This window comes from Camarhynchus parvulus, chromosome 6, assembly GCF_901933205.1.
Source record: "Camarhynchus parvulus chromosome 6, STF_HiC, whole genome shotgun sequence".
Taxonomy (NCBI): Eukaryota; Metazoa; Chordata; class Aves; order Passeriformes; family Thraupidae; genus Camarhynchus; species Camarhynchus parvulus.
This window is the reverse complement of record NC_044576.1, coordinates 28505652-28521696: the sequence shown is the minus strand read 5'-3', so window position 1 is coordinate 28521696 and position 16045 is coordinate 28505652. Positions and strand designations below refer to the sequence as shown.

General features: G+C 38.9%; 1 protein-coding gene across 1 annotated transcript; it reads right to left on the bottom strand.

The window, feature by feature from the left end:
• On the bottom strand, nucleotides 1-11653 carry LOC115905262 (pancreatic lipase-related protein 2-like). Its single transcript, XM_030951449.1, has 12 exons — nucleotides 11605-11653; nucleotides 10326-10480; nucleotides 9222-9347; nucleotides 8222-8356; nucleotides 7616-7724; nucleotides 6783-6902; nucleotides 6571-6693; nucleotides 4236-4351; nucleotides 3167-3296; nucleotides 2423-2534; nucleotides 1248-1412; nucleotides 1-64 (listed from the first exon to the last, which is right to left on the bottom strand). The coding sequence occupies exons 1-12, from the start codon at nucleotides 11651-11653 to the stop codon at nucleotides 1-3; spliced, it is 1404 nt and encodes a 467-aa protein (XP_030807309.1).
• Nucleotides 11654-16045: the final 4392 nt, after the last annotated feature.

Sequence of the window (16045 nt, the reverse complement as noted above, 5' to 3'; positions counted from 1 at the left end):
TCAGCAAAGAGCCAGGGCTTGCCACATGCTGGGCTGCACAGTTCCACACCCACAGAACACTGACCTGGGAAGGGGGGAGAGTTAAGGAAATATTTGTCAGTAAAATGGGACATTTTCATAGCAGCTAGCCAATATAATCAATATAAACCCTGGTTTTATTTCATGTTAGGCCAAAGCATAAGTTCCAGTAGACAGAGCATTGAGTGTGTGTTATCAATTTTTTTTTTTTTTAAAGACTTACTAGTTCATGACTAATTATTCACTTTTAGGATGTGTTTGCCTTTTTGATCAGACTCCCTCAGGATTTTCATTTGGAACAGGAGTGTGCTTTTGAAGGGAATTGCTCCCTGCATTTCTCCCACTTAGCACACTTTGGTTTACATGACAGAGTGGGGTGTGTTGGAACCCTGGATGCTGAGAATTTTAGATTTTCTGTGCTGAGAGGCACTGACTCCCAAAAGAACACTATATTTGACCTGAGGCCGTGGAGAAGGCTTCCAAAATGGAATTACAGAACTGGGATTGTGGGTGTGGAGTTAGAATAGAAGTGTGTAATGTCACATGGGGAAAACTTAGAGTTGAAGGTTTTAGAATATAGTAATATATATAAAGCAAGACAGAGGTTTTAGGGTGGAGGCTGGTCCTTCTTCACCTTCTTCTTCTCCTTCTTCTCCTTCCTCTCCATGGATTTGGGTGGTTTTGTGTAATTGGATAGAAAAGTTCACATTGTGCACCACGGGTGATTGGTTATTGGTTAAAAATAATTTAGGTGTAATTTCTTAATTGGACAGTTTATCCTTAAAATACCTTGTAGGCAGAGCTACACTGCCATTTTTTACCTTGTCAAAGTACTGCAGAACTCACAGCTTGTGAGACTGTAACATAGATAAGAATGAATGAACATCTGAGTCCAAACAAGAAATACCGTCTAGTGATTTAATCCTGACCTTGGCAGAAAAGAAGCAAAAAATCCATTAAGGTGGATGCATAAACTGGATTAATTTTGGTTAAAATTAAACAAGAGGTATGTTCCAAAAGTGTATCTAAAGTCCTGCAGATGGCAGTGGCTGCCAGGCCCATTGGCTCGGGCTGGAGTCAGCATGAAGTGCTCTGCCCAGGCAGGTACAGGATTGAACCCTGCAGAGCTGTTTCTGTGTGCTGTGCTATGTGCCAATGGAGAGCTGGGCACATGAAAATGCAATTTAGGAGAAAAACTTCTACCTTACATCATTAGATTATGTACTTACATATTCCCATTTTCCCCTGATATTATTCTGACTTCTTCAGCTCCCATGCAGCCTCTGTCTGCATGACCTAGTTGCTTTTTCCAGAGAAACTCAACTTTTGAAATGTTCCCAGAAATTTCTGTATCAATGTAGTTCAAGTATGTGTTGCCTGGTTTGAAAGTTCCCCTGCCAAAAGAAAAGCACAGAAGTGATGTTCAATGTTCTACACACAAATGAGGAGGAAAAGAAAACTTGACTATTGGGAATAAGAGAGATGAGCTGAGGGGTGCCATGAGAGTTGGGGCTTTGAATGCTACTGCTGGAATTTTATGAGCTTTTTTTATAGTTTTGCTGAAATTCCTGTGCCTTTCAGGATGAAAACACATATCAGTTAGCACAGCCTTTCTCAGTATCACCGTGATTTATTCTATACATTACTTTTGAAAAATAAGATCTATCTTCAAATAAATCCAAGTCAAAAAGTCCTCTCAGTGTTTCTGGTTGCTCTCAACCATGAAGGAAATTGAAAATTATAGTTTACATTTGTGCCTTCTGTGCTATCACTGTTCGCTCTAACAGAACACACACTGCAATGTGACATTAACATTGAAATTATCTGTGGGTTTATTGCTGCAGTGGTGTATTTATAGCCAAAGGCACTCCTAGTACAGACCAGTAATGAGGCTCTGTTCAAACACAGAGGAAGTTGGTTTTGTAATGTGGAAGCTGGGTTGCTGACCAGCATCTGTTTGTTGGGATTTAAATTCACATTTACTGGAAAAAGCCAGGCTGAGTGGACAGGAATCCCGTATTCCAGCACAATTCATGGGGGAGCTGCAACTTTCTTATTCACATATTCCCCAGAGGAGGGGATAATTGGATGACTGCACATCACTGAGCTCTTTGTATTCTCAGAGATCACCAAATCTTGTTTGAGTCCAGCAGCAGCCACAGAGCTCTTGCCCACTTTGCTGGGCTAACATCAACCTCAGAAAACAAAAGAAAATACAGAGTAAGAGGGAGCAGCAAACAGATTTTTACTACAGTCTGCAGGACAGGGAACTTCCATCACTTATCAGCTACAGTGTAAATCACAGAGCACACAGAACAAGGTGACACGTGTAAGAAAAGCTGAGTATACATTCCATGTGCTAGCAGAGATAGAGCCACGTTTCCAGCAGCCACATTAAACTTACTTGTCAATGGTGTATTTTTTTCTGAAGCCATTTGTTCCAGTCAAGGCTACATCTATATTTCCCTTCATGGTTTCTGTTGCACATACTTTGACATGTATCTCTTTTCGCCAGCCTTGGGAAGCAAAATCAAATGGATTACAGTTGTAAGGAGATTTCTTTCCTAAGGGTTAAATTTATTATATGTTTCAGTGTCTCTAAGAGAGAGAAAAGGATTGCACAAACATGCTTATAAGCAAAAAACACCTCTGACAAATTGAAGTTCATTTATTAATGTTCCTATTAATTTTCCATTTATTAATTTTCCCCAGTCCTGTGGCTATTTCTACATTAATCACAACTAAACTGTATTTCTTATTACTCCCTGTCATTTTGACTTGATGGGCTTGGGAAAAATATCCTGAAATGCTCCAGTTTTATAAATTTTGCCAATAAAAAAATGCAACATTTTTAAATTTAAAATTATGCATTTCCAGCATAAAATTCCTTCCAATTTCAGCTTTATGGAAGTTTTGAAGTCATCATGTAATAACCAAGTTTAACCCAAAGGTGAGCATCATTTGATCTGTTTTTACAATTATCTCAGCTTTCCAAAATAATGCTGGTACTGCATGTTCCTAACACCTAAAATTCTGGATGTTTTATTGAGTGCAACTCATTAACTGTAGCAGCTCTGCAGAAGTGTAGGGTCCTTTTTCACACATAATTCATTGCCTTTTTAGAATACACCACAAAATGAGCACTTACGAGCATATGGAGGGGAGGGCCCTGTGTTTAAATAAACTTTTTGCTCTTCTTTTTCAGTTTTATGTAAAAACTTATCAGCATAATGACCCATCAGTGGGCATCCTTCTTCTGGACATGGAAAGCAGTCTCCCTGGGGGGAAAATAAAAATGTGTGTTATAAGACATCATCTATTTAAATCCTACTTCTTGAAATTTAGAAAGTTACGGTATTTCAGCTTTTTCCCAGGTTTTTTTTTTTTTTGTTTGGGTTTTTGTAGGTCCTTGCTTCTCAGTTCAGATCATATCTTCAGTATTTATCATTGTGGTTGAAAAAGGAGTTGAGGTGGTCAGTCATCTTATTTCATCTTGCTGAAAATCAGAGAGAAACAGGTTGGACATCTGGCCTAATTCCTTGTGGTCTTGCAGGGACTGTAAGTAAATACCATAAAGAGTGTTGTGCCTTGCTACCTGATCTGTAAAATCCAGGTAATATATTCATCTTTATAACATCCACTGGAAAGTTTTCTGCTGGTTATAGGATGCATAACCACATTTCCAAGTGGGTCTGAATATCTTACCCATATGGTAAAAATATTTATGTTTAGGAATACTGGAATTTGGGAAGGTTGGGCTTTCCATTTGGGATTTGTTCTGTCAGCTCTTTATCCTTTATTCCCATGCAGAGCCTTAATGAATTCAATCTACCTACACAGATCAGACAATCAGATCAAGAGCTTGACATCCATTAAAAGAAGGTAAAACAAGTTAAGCATGAAAGCAGATTAATTGCAGTGGGAAAAAATAGCTGTGCTGTGTTTAGGTAGTTCAGTTTTGATATGTGGGAGGTTCTGTTCGAACTGGTATTTGTGGACCTTTGGCTATTTGTGCATTTGATGAACAAAAGGCAAAATGATCATCATCCCTTCTCCATTGTGAAATTGCTTGGGTTTGGGTATGGTCTGAATGAAGGTAGTCAGTGGTTCTGAATGTCCCCTGTGCCCATATTCCATGATCCCAAGTGTAGAAGTTGTCCCAGGAATTATTTAAAGAAATAATTAGGCCCTCAGATAAATCCAGACCTGGCACTTACCAACACAAACTCTCGGTATGTGTCACACTGGTACCCAACAAATCCATTTGGAGTGATGATGCTCTCAGCATAATACCTGAGACTTCTTTTGTGTCCACATCCAAAGGATCTGTATGCTGGGAAAAAAAAAAACCAAACCAACAAAATCCCCAACAGGTAAAAAGTGATTAAAGCAATACATTAACGTAAAGTCCATGCCAATGAAACATTTTGGGGTCTCTTTTCCTCAAAAGCACTTGCACATATAGTGATGTCTCAGGTAAAAGAAATAACAATGATTAAAAGACATTTAAATTGTGAATTATTTGGTTTTGTAGTAAGGCAGTGTACTTATGCCTACATATATTATTTTCTGTTGGAAAGAGGTCATTTTTAACAGAGGTGGAGATGCACAAGGTGAAACAAGAAACATTTGGGAGTGTTCCCCTTTGATATTTTAAAGACTGGAATATTTCATAGCTACAGTTTTTGTAAAGCATACAGTAGTTACAATGAAGTAGTTTCCCTTTTCTTACAGTTATCACAACATTCTGTAAAATCACAGTTTCCACTAATTTCTAGAATTAAAGGTAATTTTAGCAATTATTATAAATTCTGTGGCTTTTGGTGTTTTTAAGCACTAGAAAATCTGCAGCCATTTGATAGCAATTCTGTGAAATCCTCTGAAAAGCAGGATATTTGGCAGCATGTCCTTGGCTTTGTCAGAACTCTTTGAAACAAGTACTTTTTCCCATCACACTGAAATTTATAAGCAGCCAGTAAGGAACGAAGGAAGTGCTATTTGGGTTATATTTACATGTCCCTTATAGCAATGTTGTCTTCCTTGTTTTCAAGGTCTCTTCTATATCAAAAATCCATATACTAGAGTTAGGTTGTTTGTATAAAAATGGGTTTTATTCCACTTCAGCAAGTGGTGGGGGCTCACCAAACCACAGGGGCAAGTCTGGGGGGCACTGAAGTGGTTGCAGACTACCGCAGGTTGGAGTGAAATCAAAATTTCCCCCAATGGAAATGTTTATGCATCTTAAAGATAGACCAGCTGGTGTTGACCAGTTGACACATTGTTCCTTCCATAAGAAAAGAAAAGAAACCCCACACTAAAATCTCTTTGAAAAGTCCTTGTTGTCTGTTTTTTCTTGGAAATAATCTGCATCATCAAGGCTTCCTGAGTATGTTTTCTTAGTAGCTCCTTCTTTAATTCAGAAGGGTTTGTGCTTTTAAACCCTCAGCTCTTACAGCTGGCTCAATTTATGTTAGTGGCAAATTCACTTAACACCTATAGTCTTTCTACTGCATCAAAAACTGTAGGGAAAAAGTCACTAAATATTATTTCTAAAGCACTTCATACATAAAAACACTACATAAATGTAAACATTAGCAAACAATAGAGAGGTTACCAAACAAAGTAAGGTTTAACCAAGAAGAGGGAGTTAAGGCTGTCTCTATTTTTTAAGAGCTCCTTGAACAACAAACTCCATCTGCTTGTGTTCAATAGAGTTGAGTTTCTCCTTCATGACAAAACATTACAAAGAGCCTTTTGAAATGTCTCTGGAAAAATATTTAATTTTTTTATTTAAATGTGGACATTTTTATGCATTCCAGTTGGAAAGTATTTTTGTTCCAAGTGACTTTGAGCACAGCCAGATTTCAGTTCTCTTTGTTACTAAGTTCTTGACCAGTTCTAAGGGAGAGCATTTTTGAAAGCAAATTATTTAACTAGTGGTAGGGATTTCAAACCATTTAGCTGTGAATAACAGATGTTCTCATTTCTGTAGGTTAGGATCAGACGACAGGATTTTGTGGATCTATTGTACTGGATCCCAGGGTAATTCTGATTAATGGTCCAACTTTCTTTGAAGAACTACTAATGGAGCAGTCATTTTATCATCTTTTATATTTCTGACCTTGGACTGTTCTCTTTGAAGAGACTAAAGCTTGCTGGCATGCATGAATCCCACTAATATTGGGAGTAATATCTTCCTAGGGAGAAGGAGAGCTCAGATTTTAAAATACTAATTTTTGGATTACCCATGGATGAAATTTTACCAGTCCTTCATGTGAAGAATTCCCACTGAGTTCAGCCTGTCAGCACAGTGGCAGGCTCTTAGAAAACTTGTGATGCACAATTTTGCATGCTTAACTGAAGTTTTCATCTAGAATTTGCCTTGTTTAGTACAAAAGAAAATTGGAGGGTATTTCAGAGGCAGTTTTAAATGTTCCATTTTTGAGCATTGTCTCCCTATCCCAAATCTGAACTATATAAAGGTCTTGCCTTATCCTAGCCTTTGTTTCTACCTGTAACTTATAATGAGGTATTACTTTAACATGTATTTACCTCGCATCAGGTCATTGATATCCCGAGTTGCAGGAGGAACACGAAGCTGCTTGCATCCTGGCATCTTCTTCCCACCATTTGGGTAAAAATCCAGGTGGCCACAAGTCTGAAGAATCCCTGGAGCTGAAATGCACAATGGATCCTGGCAGATCAATCCCAGGTGTTCTGTAGCCAACCTGTGTGCCAATGGCAGCCTTTCAATCAAAACTTACCAAAGTCAAAGAAAAGATGACCAGCATGAGTGTGAATTATATCAACAAATTTTGCATCTGAAGGGTCCAGCCTAACCATTGTGGGAGTATACTGGAAAAGGGGCCCCGCTGGATCCAAACCTAAATGAATGGAGATACATCTGATTGAGTATCTGTATATCACCACACACAGGTTATGTATGCTATATATGTGATTACATTTCTGCCTTTACATAAAAAAAAATCCATTTTGTGGTCCACAGCTAGAAAAACAGGCAGGGTATTAATAGAAAGCTGACTGAAGGCACAGTAAAATGGTGGCTGCTTGGGTTACTTTTGGGAACAGTGATATAAGAATAGGTTTGGTTTATTTGGGTTCTTTCATCATTTTATTGAAAAATGTGAAATCTTCATATGTTACTCTGAACACGTGGATTTATTTATTAATTTTTATTTGGCAAGAAGTCTATTTGTATTTCCAGAATATCTTGGTTGAAAATGGTGTCCCAGTGTGGTCTCTTTGGAGATAAAAAAACACAGCTCTGACCCCTATTTCCCTGAGTTGCTTGTGTGACTGCTCACTGTGTGCATGGCTTAGACAAAGCAATGCCTATGCAGAGAAAAGAACTGACTGGGAGAGAAGGAAAGCAGAAAATAGTAAATTTTTAGAAGAACGCAATGTGTGACTGACGGTGTCACGACTTGTGTGCCACCATGCTGGCTGGACACTGTTATTTATGACAAAGCAGCACATTGCATTCTGTATTGTATGTTTATAAAGCAGCAATGATTCTTCAGTTCTCTTTAAGCTGAATGAAAATATAAAGTTTTATCAGCTGAAATAGCTGCAGTACCTGTTATTCTTCCAATGCCAGGCTTCCTCCTCCCTGCCTCCCCTGCAACGTGTGCTCCAAGGCTGTGGCCAATGAAATGGATGTTGGCAGGAGAGTAGCCATACTCCTTCTGTGAAGGTTTATGGAAAGGAGAAAAAACCACTGTGGGTGTACAAGTGACACTGCAGCATGTCCCCATGCAGTGCCAGGACATGGCAAGGTCACTGGGTAGTGGAGATGAGTGTTCTGGTGGAAAGTCACAGTTCTGAGTGATGGGATCTCTACCTAAAGAGAAACAATTCCCCAGTCATCTCACTCCTTTTCATTTTCAGGATGTTCATGGCTATTTACCATCTCATTCCAATACACTAAATCTTGGGGATTTAATTTTTCACTTCAGATTTTCAAACGTTTTGAACTGCTGAAAATTCATGTTAGTTTTTCAAAATCAATTATGACACTAAAGCAAGTATTTTAACTTCTGTGGAATTAAAGCCCTTCTATAACATTTGGACCTGCTTTACTGGGTACTTCTTGTTCTTCCTGGCTCTATTGAATCAAACCTAAAGGTGCCACTCTGAGCACAATGTTTATGTGGACTGTGCACGTTCCAGGGATATTTTTTACCTCGAGGAAGTTCACCAGGTACTCCAGCTCAGCCCCCACAATGCGGACGTTGTTGACGGCATCTGTGTACAGACCACTGGAGCCACCCCTCCAGTCTGTCAAAATGCAGTTCACATCTTCATAGTGAAACATGAACTGGTGGAGAACAGAAAAGGAACAGAGAAGGGAATAGGCATTAATTACAGCTGTAGCAGGGCATATGTAAACTGGATTTTGTTTCATTTGTGTGACCAGTGATGACACATCTCCAGTAATTCCTACTGATGCTGAAGATCAACACAAGGAGGCAGAGTGGAACCAGTGCTTAGAGGACACTCACAAGCTTCCTCCAGCTCTATTTCCATTCCAGATGCCTTGGTTGGCTCTAAGGTACCAACTTCTCTTAATGACTCTACCCCTGTTACCAAAATAGGTCCAAGCTTTATTCTTCAAAATTTTTATGCTTTCATCATCTAAAAGAATTCTCAATTTTGTGCTTGAATTGTTCAGCCCTGAAGTACATAGATTATAACCAAAACATTCTATTTAGATGCTTCTGCCTATAGAACTTTCTGATTTTGTATTTTATTCTGAAACAATTTCATTTTTTAAATGTGCCAGAGTAGAATGAAACCAATCTGCTGAACAAAGCCTTTTGGTTTTATTAGATCAAATGTGTCACTCAAACTGACACATTTATTGTGACCTTTTGCTGAGGTGAGAAAACTCACTCTTTTTTCCCCCTTTATTATTGGCAAGGAATTGAAAAATCAATTTATTATAGCTTTCCCCGTGGAGGTGAATGCAGCAAAAGGGCACTAAGGAGAAGGCTGAATTGCACTGTACTCCTAGCCAGGAACAAGACAGTGGTTATGTGGAACTGGGCTTCACTCTGACTTTTCTGCTCCCTGAATTAACAAGAGAATAAAGGTGCAAATTTTACATGGGAATTTTAAGCCAGATGTGGATATTTAGACTTTCAAATAAAAGCAAAATTACTATTAAAAATAGTTGTACCTACCCTGCAGATGCTTGTTATCCAGGGGAGATCTGCTCCAGCAAGGTGGCCATGGATAATGAAACGAGTTTTCCTGTGCGTTCGGAAATTCGAAGCTTTTATAGTTGAAGGATTTGTAGCTGAAATTTTCTGTGCCAAGAGAACCAAGCAACCAACAAACACAAAAAGGATGTGACTGTTCCATCCCACTGTACATTTTGATAATGGGCAGAGTGCCCCAATGGTTAAGGCATAGTTCTAGACCTGGAAAAAATGGGCCTTATTTCTCATTCCTAAACTGCCTTTCAAGTTTCATTTTATCAATTAATCACTTCAACAAATGCTTCGCTTCCTCTGATTAATTGAATTAATGATACTGGCATCTTCTGCACAATGCTTTGTGATATACTGGTACAACATGCCATGTAAGTACAAGATTTTATCAAACTTGGCAATAGAAATGCAAAGATAGCACCTTCTGAAAGATATTACGTGGTTGACTTTGAAACTATACCTAGTTTTCTTTCTTTTTTCCTTTGAAGATAAGACCTTAATTACTTAATTTATATTTGATGGGAAATCCCACCAGGCTTACAAATTCAGAGGCTTTGGGTATTTTGGTGTGTATTGAGAAAGAAGACATTATTTTCTTTAAAAGAAATTCTGAGTACTAGCTCTTACATATTTTTTGTTATGGTTTTGTTGACTTAAAAGGGGGATGTCATGCACTAATTAGCAGACATCTCACCTTTGGTGAAAGACTGGTTTGTTAAAACCTCAAAGGCCCTCAGCTGGAGGAGTTGGACTTGTTTTGAAGTGGCTTAATAAACACCTCCACTGATTGTGACTGCCATTTATATAAAACCCCTTAATTCTGGAGCCTTTTACCTGTAATAACTTGTGTTAGAGGGCTGTGATTAATGTATGTTGAAAATATGCCTGGCTCCTCAGGGAGCTGAAATGAGGAAAAAGGAAAAAAAGATAGAAGAAAATTACCATGTGTCTAATATAGAACTGGAGGTTCTCCCAGGAGTCTTATGAGCAAAATATGTGAGAGAAGAAACTGTCCCTACAATTTATTGAATGTATTGTACACGGTCAGCATTTTAAAACAAAGCATTTTCTTACTTGGTATTTCCCCATGTTATTTCTGGTGTAGAGGAGGAAATTTGTGTTCACAGCATCTGGAGAGCTGGGCAAGCCTGCCAGTTGTCTCCCTGGGATCCCAGCCCATGGGGGGCTGTCTGAAAAGCATCCAAGCCTTTGGTAGCAAACTTCCCTTCCTGGGGTGCACAAAGAAAGAGATATTCGTGTTCTGGGAATGTCGCAGGTTCTGCACACAAAGCTGGCAGGAGAGGGTTTACACCAGGAAAGCCAAACAAGCCTGATTTGGATTGGATGGCCCTTCTGAGCATTTTTCATTAAGGGGCTCAGTTGTGCTTGGGTGTTTGAGGTGAGGACTTGAACTTCAGGAGTGGTTCCTGTTGCAACCAGAGCCTGGAGCTCAGCCTGGGGAGCTCAGGATAAGTTTGGTTCAATATATTGTTAACACAGCCCTTGAAACAGGACAATAAAATCTTGATCCAGGGATGAAATCAGCTTTTGCTGTCAGCACAGAGTAATTCTTTAAATCAGTCCTAAACTCCAGGGATTATCTAGATTGTTATTTCTTGTGCAACAGCTCATGAGGGAGCAAAAAGAAACCAAAACATTAAAATAGGTACTTCTGCTTGCTCCACAACAGACATTAAACATCTCCTTTATTTTTTTCATCACCAGAAGGTTTTAGTGGAAGCAATAAAGTGGAATTTGAGTGTAAGCCTAGAGTAAAGCACAGCCTCAGGATGTGTGGTCTGTGCCTGAAGGACCAGTTTCACAATTTCTATTGTGCCTTTAGTACAGTAATGGTGCAAATATGACACGCGGGTGTTGCCATTAATTGTCATCCTTCCACACTGTTATAGCACAACAGTTGTGAAATGCCAAGAAATTTTTATTGCTATTGAAAAGTCCATTCTTTCCTGTCATTGAAGAGGTATTTTGGAAAATGACTATTTTCTTGTTCTCTGCATAGCACGGTGAAGAGTAGGTGCCTAGGCTCTCATTACCAGGGTTGTAGCTACCATGAGTGATTTCAGGGTAGGAAATGTTCTGGAAGAATTTCAGTATCAATTTGCATATAAAAATACCTTTCTGATATCTATTCTGTTTGCTAGCTGCAAAAACCTTTACAGAATTAAAAAGTAATGAGTTAAATGTGGGAAAGACATGACATGACTCAGTGGTCCTAATGAAGAATTATGTCAAATCCACTCCAATGAACAGTTTTTTTCTAGAATATAGATATCCTGGTGTAAGCTGCACATAATTTTTACTCTTTATAGACTTTATTCATGATATGTCTCACCTCTGGCTGCATTGAGAAGAAAAAGAGTAGTGATCCATACTGCAAGCATCTGGAGTGAATAAGAACGCAATTCAAACATAATTGAAATTAGAATCTGGAATTCACCTAAGGGTTCCCTTAACCCATTAAAACCCCTTGCAACTCAGTACTTCAGTCATTTACTGAGTTAGATCCAAAAAAAAGCAGCTCCTCCTCAAAAATAATGAGGTTTCAAAAAAATAGCTTTGGGATTATTTCTGTTTGCCATGGAGATTTTGCATGATCAGGATATCCTTTAGGAATCCTTAAAGATCATCTTCCTTTCCTTGACAAACAGAAACTTTTTTCTCTGTAGAGCTGCACTTTATGGGCATGCAAATTAAATTTTAACAGGACTTGCAACAACATATTACAGACTGAAATTTGTCCTAGGATTTCATAGAAAAGTTACTCACAGAACTGCCATCAATGATTGCATTAAAAAAAAAAAAACAAGCCAAGAACAAATGTAGTTTGTGCTTATAAATCATACAGATGGTCTTGAAAACTCATTTTGATCACTACTATCAGCCATGCATGCTTATCAGCTCTCATCTGCCTGATCACTTAATCACCATCTGATAGGTAAGCACAGGGGTAAACGGAACCCATCATTTACTCCAGAGTGAAGCATGGAAAGTACAGTCTCACTACTACCATGAGCAACTTATCTTCAAAGCAAAATAGATAATTCTTAAAAAATCTAATGTCATGCCCAGACCATCCAACCAGAGCCCTGCATCCCCTGAAATCCATAAAACACTGTTAGGAGCAAAGAGTTCATCCCTGTGAAACCAAGTGCAGCTACAAGCATGTCCTGCTTCCATCTCCTCTCCTCCAGCCACTCACTAAATACCCTGCCCCTCCTGACCATGATCCTTATTTCAGTTCCTTAGATGTCCTTGGCTCCAGTGCATCCCATTTTACCTTGGCAAGGCTCAGAGCAAGGTCTCAGGGTCAACCTCTCTGTTGCTCGTGGCAAACCTTGCAGAAGCTCTTTGAGGAGCCTGGACAGAAGCAGGACAGCTCTGTGCCTGCCCTCCAAGGGCACGTGGCAGAGGGATGCTCACCCTCTGCTGCTCCACAATGCTTGGATTCCCAGCTGCATCTGTGGCTGTGTTGGGTAATGCCAAAAGAGATCTCCCTCCGTCAGCCTTTATCTGAGATAACGCCAACCAGGTCTGACCAGTTGCTACATGACTCCACCCACTTAATGCAAAGTTTCAAACAGGCTGTTATTGTCCTCTATTGGTTATTATTTTTCAAGCTAAAAATTGCTGGGAAGTGTGATGTAAATATTGAAAAAACACAGGGCCTTTCGGGATCAGTGGGGCTGCTCATCTTGGTGCGATGCCGAGTTGAGATTGTGACTTAACATCCCACTGATGGCAGTGGCAGAGCCTCCATCCTTTGCATTCCACCCCTCAGTTTTGATAGCAAAACTATCCTTCCTGGAACTGATCCCTCTCTTAAATACCTTACAGTCTTAGGCAAAATTTTCAAATTTGTGTTTGATTTCTAAGTCTACTGTTGCAACATGAAGATACAAACAATGTGTTTTAGGATGAGCTAGCCTATGTTTGCCAGGTTCAAACTGTCAGTTTAGAAAATGCAGAAAGAAGTATGAAAAATTATAAAAAAATTAAATGGCTTAGTCTGTCACTTGTTATTTGTTCATCTTGTAGGTCTCTTATCTCTAATTTTGCTACCAGATGAATTACCTGACTTTTCTTTGAAAAGGTGACAAAAATGCTTTCAAAGAGAGGAGAATAGTTCCTGGGGCAGATTGTCACCACATTCAATCACCATGAATCTTCATAATTAAATTGTATTAATTGCAGTAATTTTATTTTTTAGTGTTTTGATAAAGATGTCATTTCACATAGTACTATATTGTTGTTATACTATTATGTTCAGGTTTCTGATCAGACTTTCCTAGAAATCTTTGTTCCTGCAGGTGTATGTGGGGCTTCTCCAAACTAAATGATTCCATAATTCTGTGTAGGCACAAATGAGAAACCTGCATCCCCACATTTTAATGTTAAACCCTTTGAGGAAAAGGGTGACTACTGACACCTCCTAAGACAAGGAAGGGGAGACTCCCTTTTGGTATAATCCTTTCCACTGACTGATGAGTTATTCCATATCTAGCACACACAAATATGAACTGGGTTAAAGTGAATCTTACAGATGCTAGGTACAAAAGCATTTTCAAGGTTTTCTTTTTTTTATAAAGCTAGCCTTGAAAGGTTGATTTCTTCAGCTGTATATTGCAGAAGCAAATATATGTTCCAACTCTGTGTCCCTAAGAGAAAGTTAAGAATCAAGGCTAGTATGGAGTTCAGGGAGTTCCCATTAATCTCTTCAAGACTAAGTTAGTCCAGTATAGTGTTGAATCAGTCACATTAAAATTGAGTTATCCTCTGCTTACATCATTAAAATCTGTTGTTGGGTTGCAAATTGATCAGTTAGCCAGTTACCCACAGAAGTTAAGTGGACAAAAATGAAGATGCGTTTAAAAGATGCACACACACAAAAAATCTGCTTCCAAGTTATCCTGGGTCATCCTGGACAAAACTGGCTTCAGTGATAGGTAATAGAACTCAGAACTGTGATGTGTGGTATACTCAGATCTCTGATAAAGCATCACATTTGGAAGTACTTTATGTTGTTTCTTATATCATTAAGAATTCATCGACAAAGAAAGGTCAATTCATTAGAATTTAAGGGCCCCACAGAAAATTCATATTTAATCTTACCTACTGATTTAATTCTATTATATATAACATTGGCCCAAACCCTCATTTCATTCTATCCTCACCATTTCTTCAATCTTCAGAAGAAAAGTTTTCTGCACAAACATGTTGCTCAAACTTTTAAGTGAATCTAGTTGATTCAGTAAATTGTTCTTGAATAATTTTAATTCATAGATTTTACTTATGCAGCATATTTTGGTGCCTATGTTCTCAGGGGAGCTCAAGGAATGTGAATAACTCATACCATTAAGAAGGCTTTCTCAAACCTGGTATTATAGTCCAAAACCATACCTGAACCCTCTGCTGCAGCACGGACTCAACTCAATCTGGTGGTGCAGATTTCAGATCACTTAAAGATTCAGTGACTTCACCAAGTTAAAATTAAAACAACAAGATCTTAAAGGGTTTTTGATTTTACCCAAGATGAGGACATCACTGTCTCACATCCTAGGTGTAAATGTGTGCTATGCAATTTTTACAGGTCAATTGAGAACACTGAGAATCAAATGAAGTTTAACTTACCCAGGTTTTTCTCAGAACACATGAAGTGACTCTTTAGGAAGGTTCTTGCTGCCTTTCAGCAGCCAGGGAGACACCACAGCTATCCTCCAGTGTTTAAGACAAGGTTACTGGAAGAGCAAGGTATCCTCATACAACAAACTACTCAGAAGATTTGCTCCAGCTGACAGGCATGAAATGTGTTTTCTATGCTAGTTTGCTAATACCAGGAAAGCTCATAGCTCAGCAGCATTGTCAGATGTCAGCAGTTCTGTGTTGGCTTCTAGAAATCTTTGCACTTTAATGGGGTTAACTGCTTTGGTATTATCTGGGACCTGGGGAGGAAGCAGCAAGCAGCAAAATGCTGACTCTCCACCCCTTAGAAGTGCCTGAGGGTTTCTCGTCCCTGAGCTTGTCCAAGCTGTCCCTGAACTCATGCACAGCTCTAGCACACCCAGCATCCCGTATCAAGCTCTCTGGAATCGTGCAACTGTGAGGAGGATCATCTCCTTTCCTTTCAGGTGTGCAGTGCCAGCTTCATTTCACGTCCCTGTTACTAGGGTGGGAGGAAAGGAACAAGGCATTTTGTGTTTGTCTTCTCCATGATCCTCTTCTTTTCATAGATGACATTCATACCCTCATCTCTGTTCTTGGCTGACTTCTGATTTTCTCTTATATGCCAACATGGGAAAATGATTGCTTATTCCATCAGGCTGGATAAGATGGACATTAGTATTTTGCCCTCCGTTACCAAAACCAGCAAGGAAAATTTCTTCTGTCCTGAAGTTTTATCAATGAATGTGTTTTTGTGAGGGATGAAGTGGCCAAATGTGGAAGAAGGTTCTTTCTGCAGCTAAAACACAGCTTTGTGCATTCTCTCCTAAAATCTCTCTTCTTTAGCAACATCTGTAAGCATCTTACATGATGAGGTACAGTGCACATAATATCCTACAATTCAAAAACGCCTAATAGGGATAATTCAGGCAAGTTATTGTTCAGGGCTGATTATTTTATTTATTTTTTCTTTTCTCTCAATTTTAATTGCACCACTGTCAAGTCTTGATCTAGAGAATAAATTTTCTGGGCAGGGACCTGCCTATCCACGGACATTGCAGGGTGTATAATTCAGTTTTGGGTGTATGAATAATGTGTGAATATTATAGATAGTA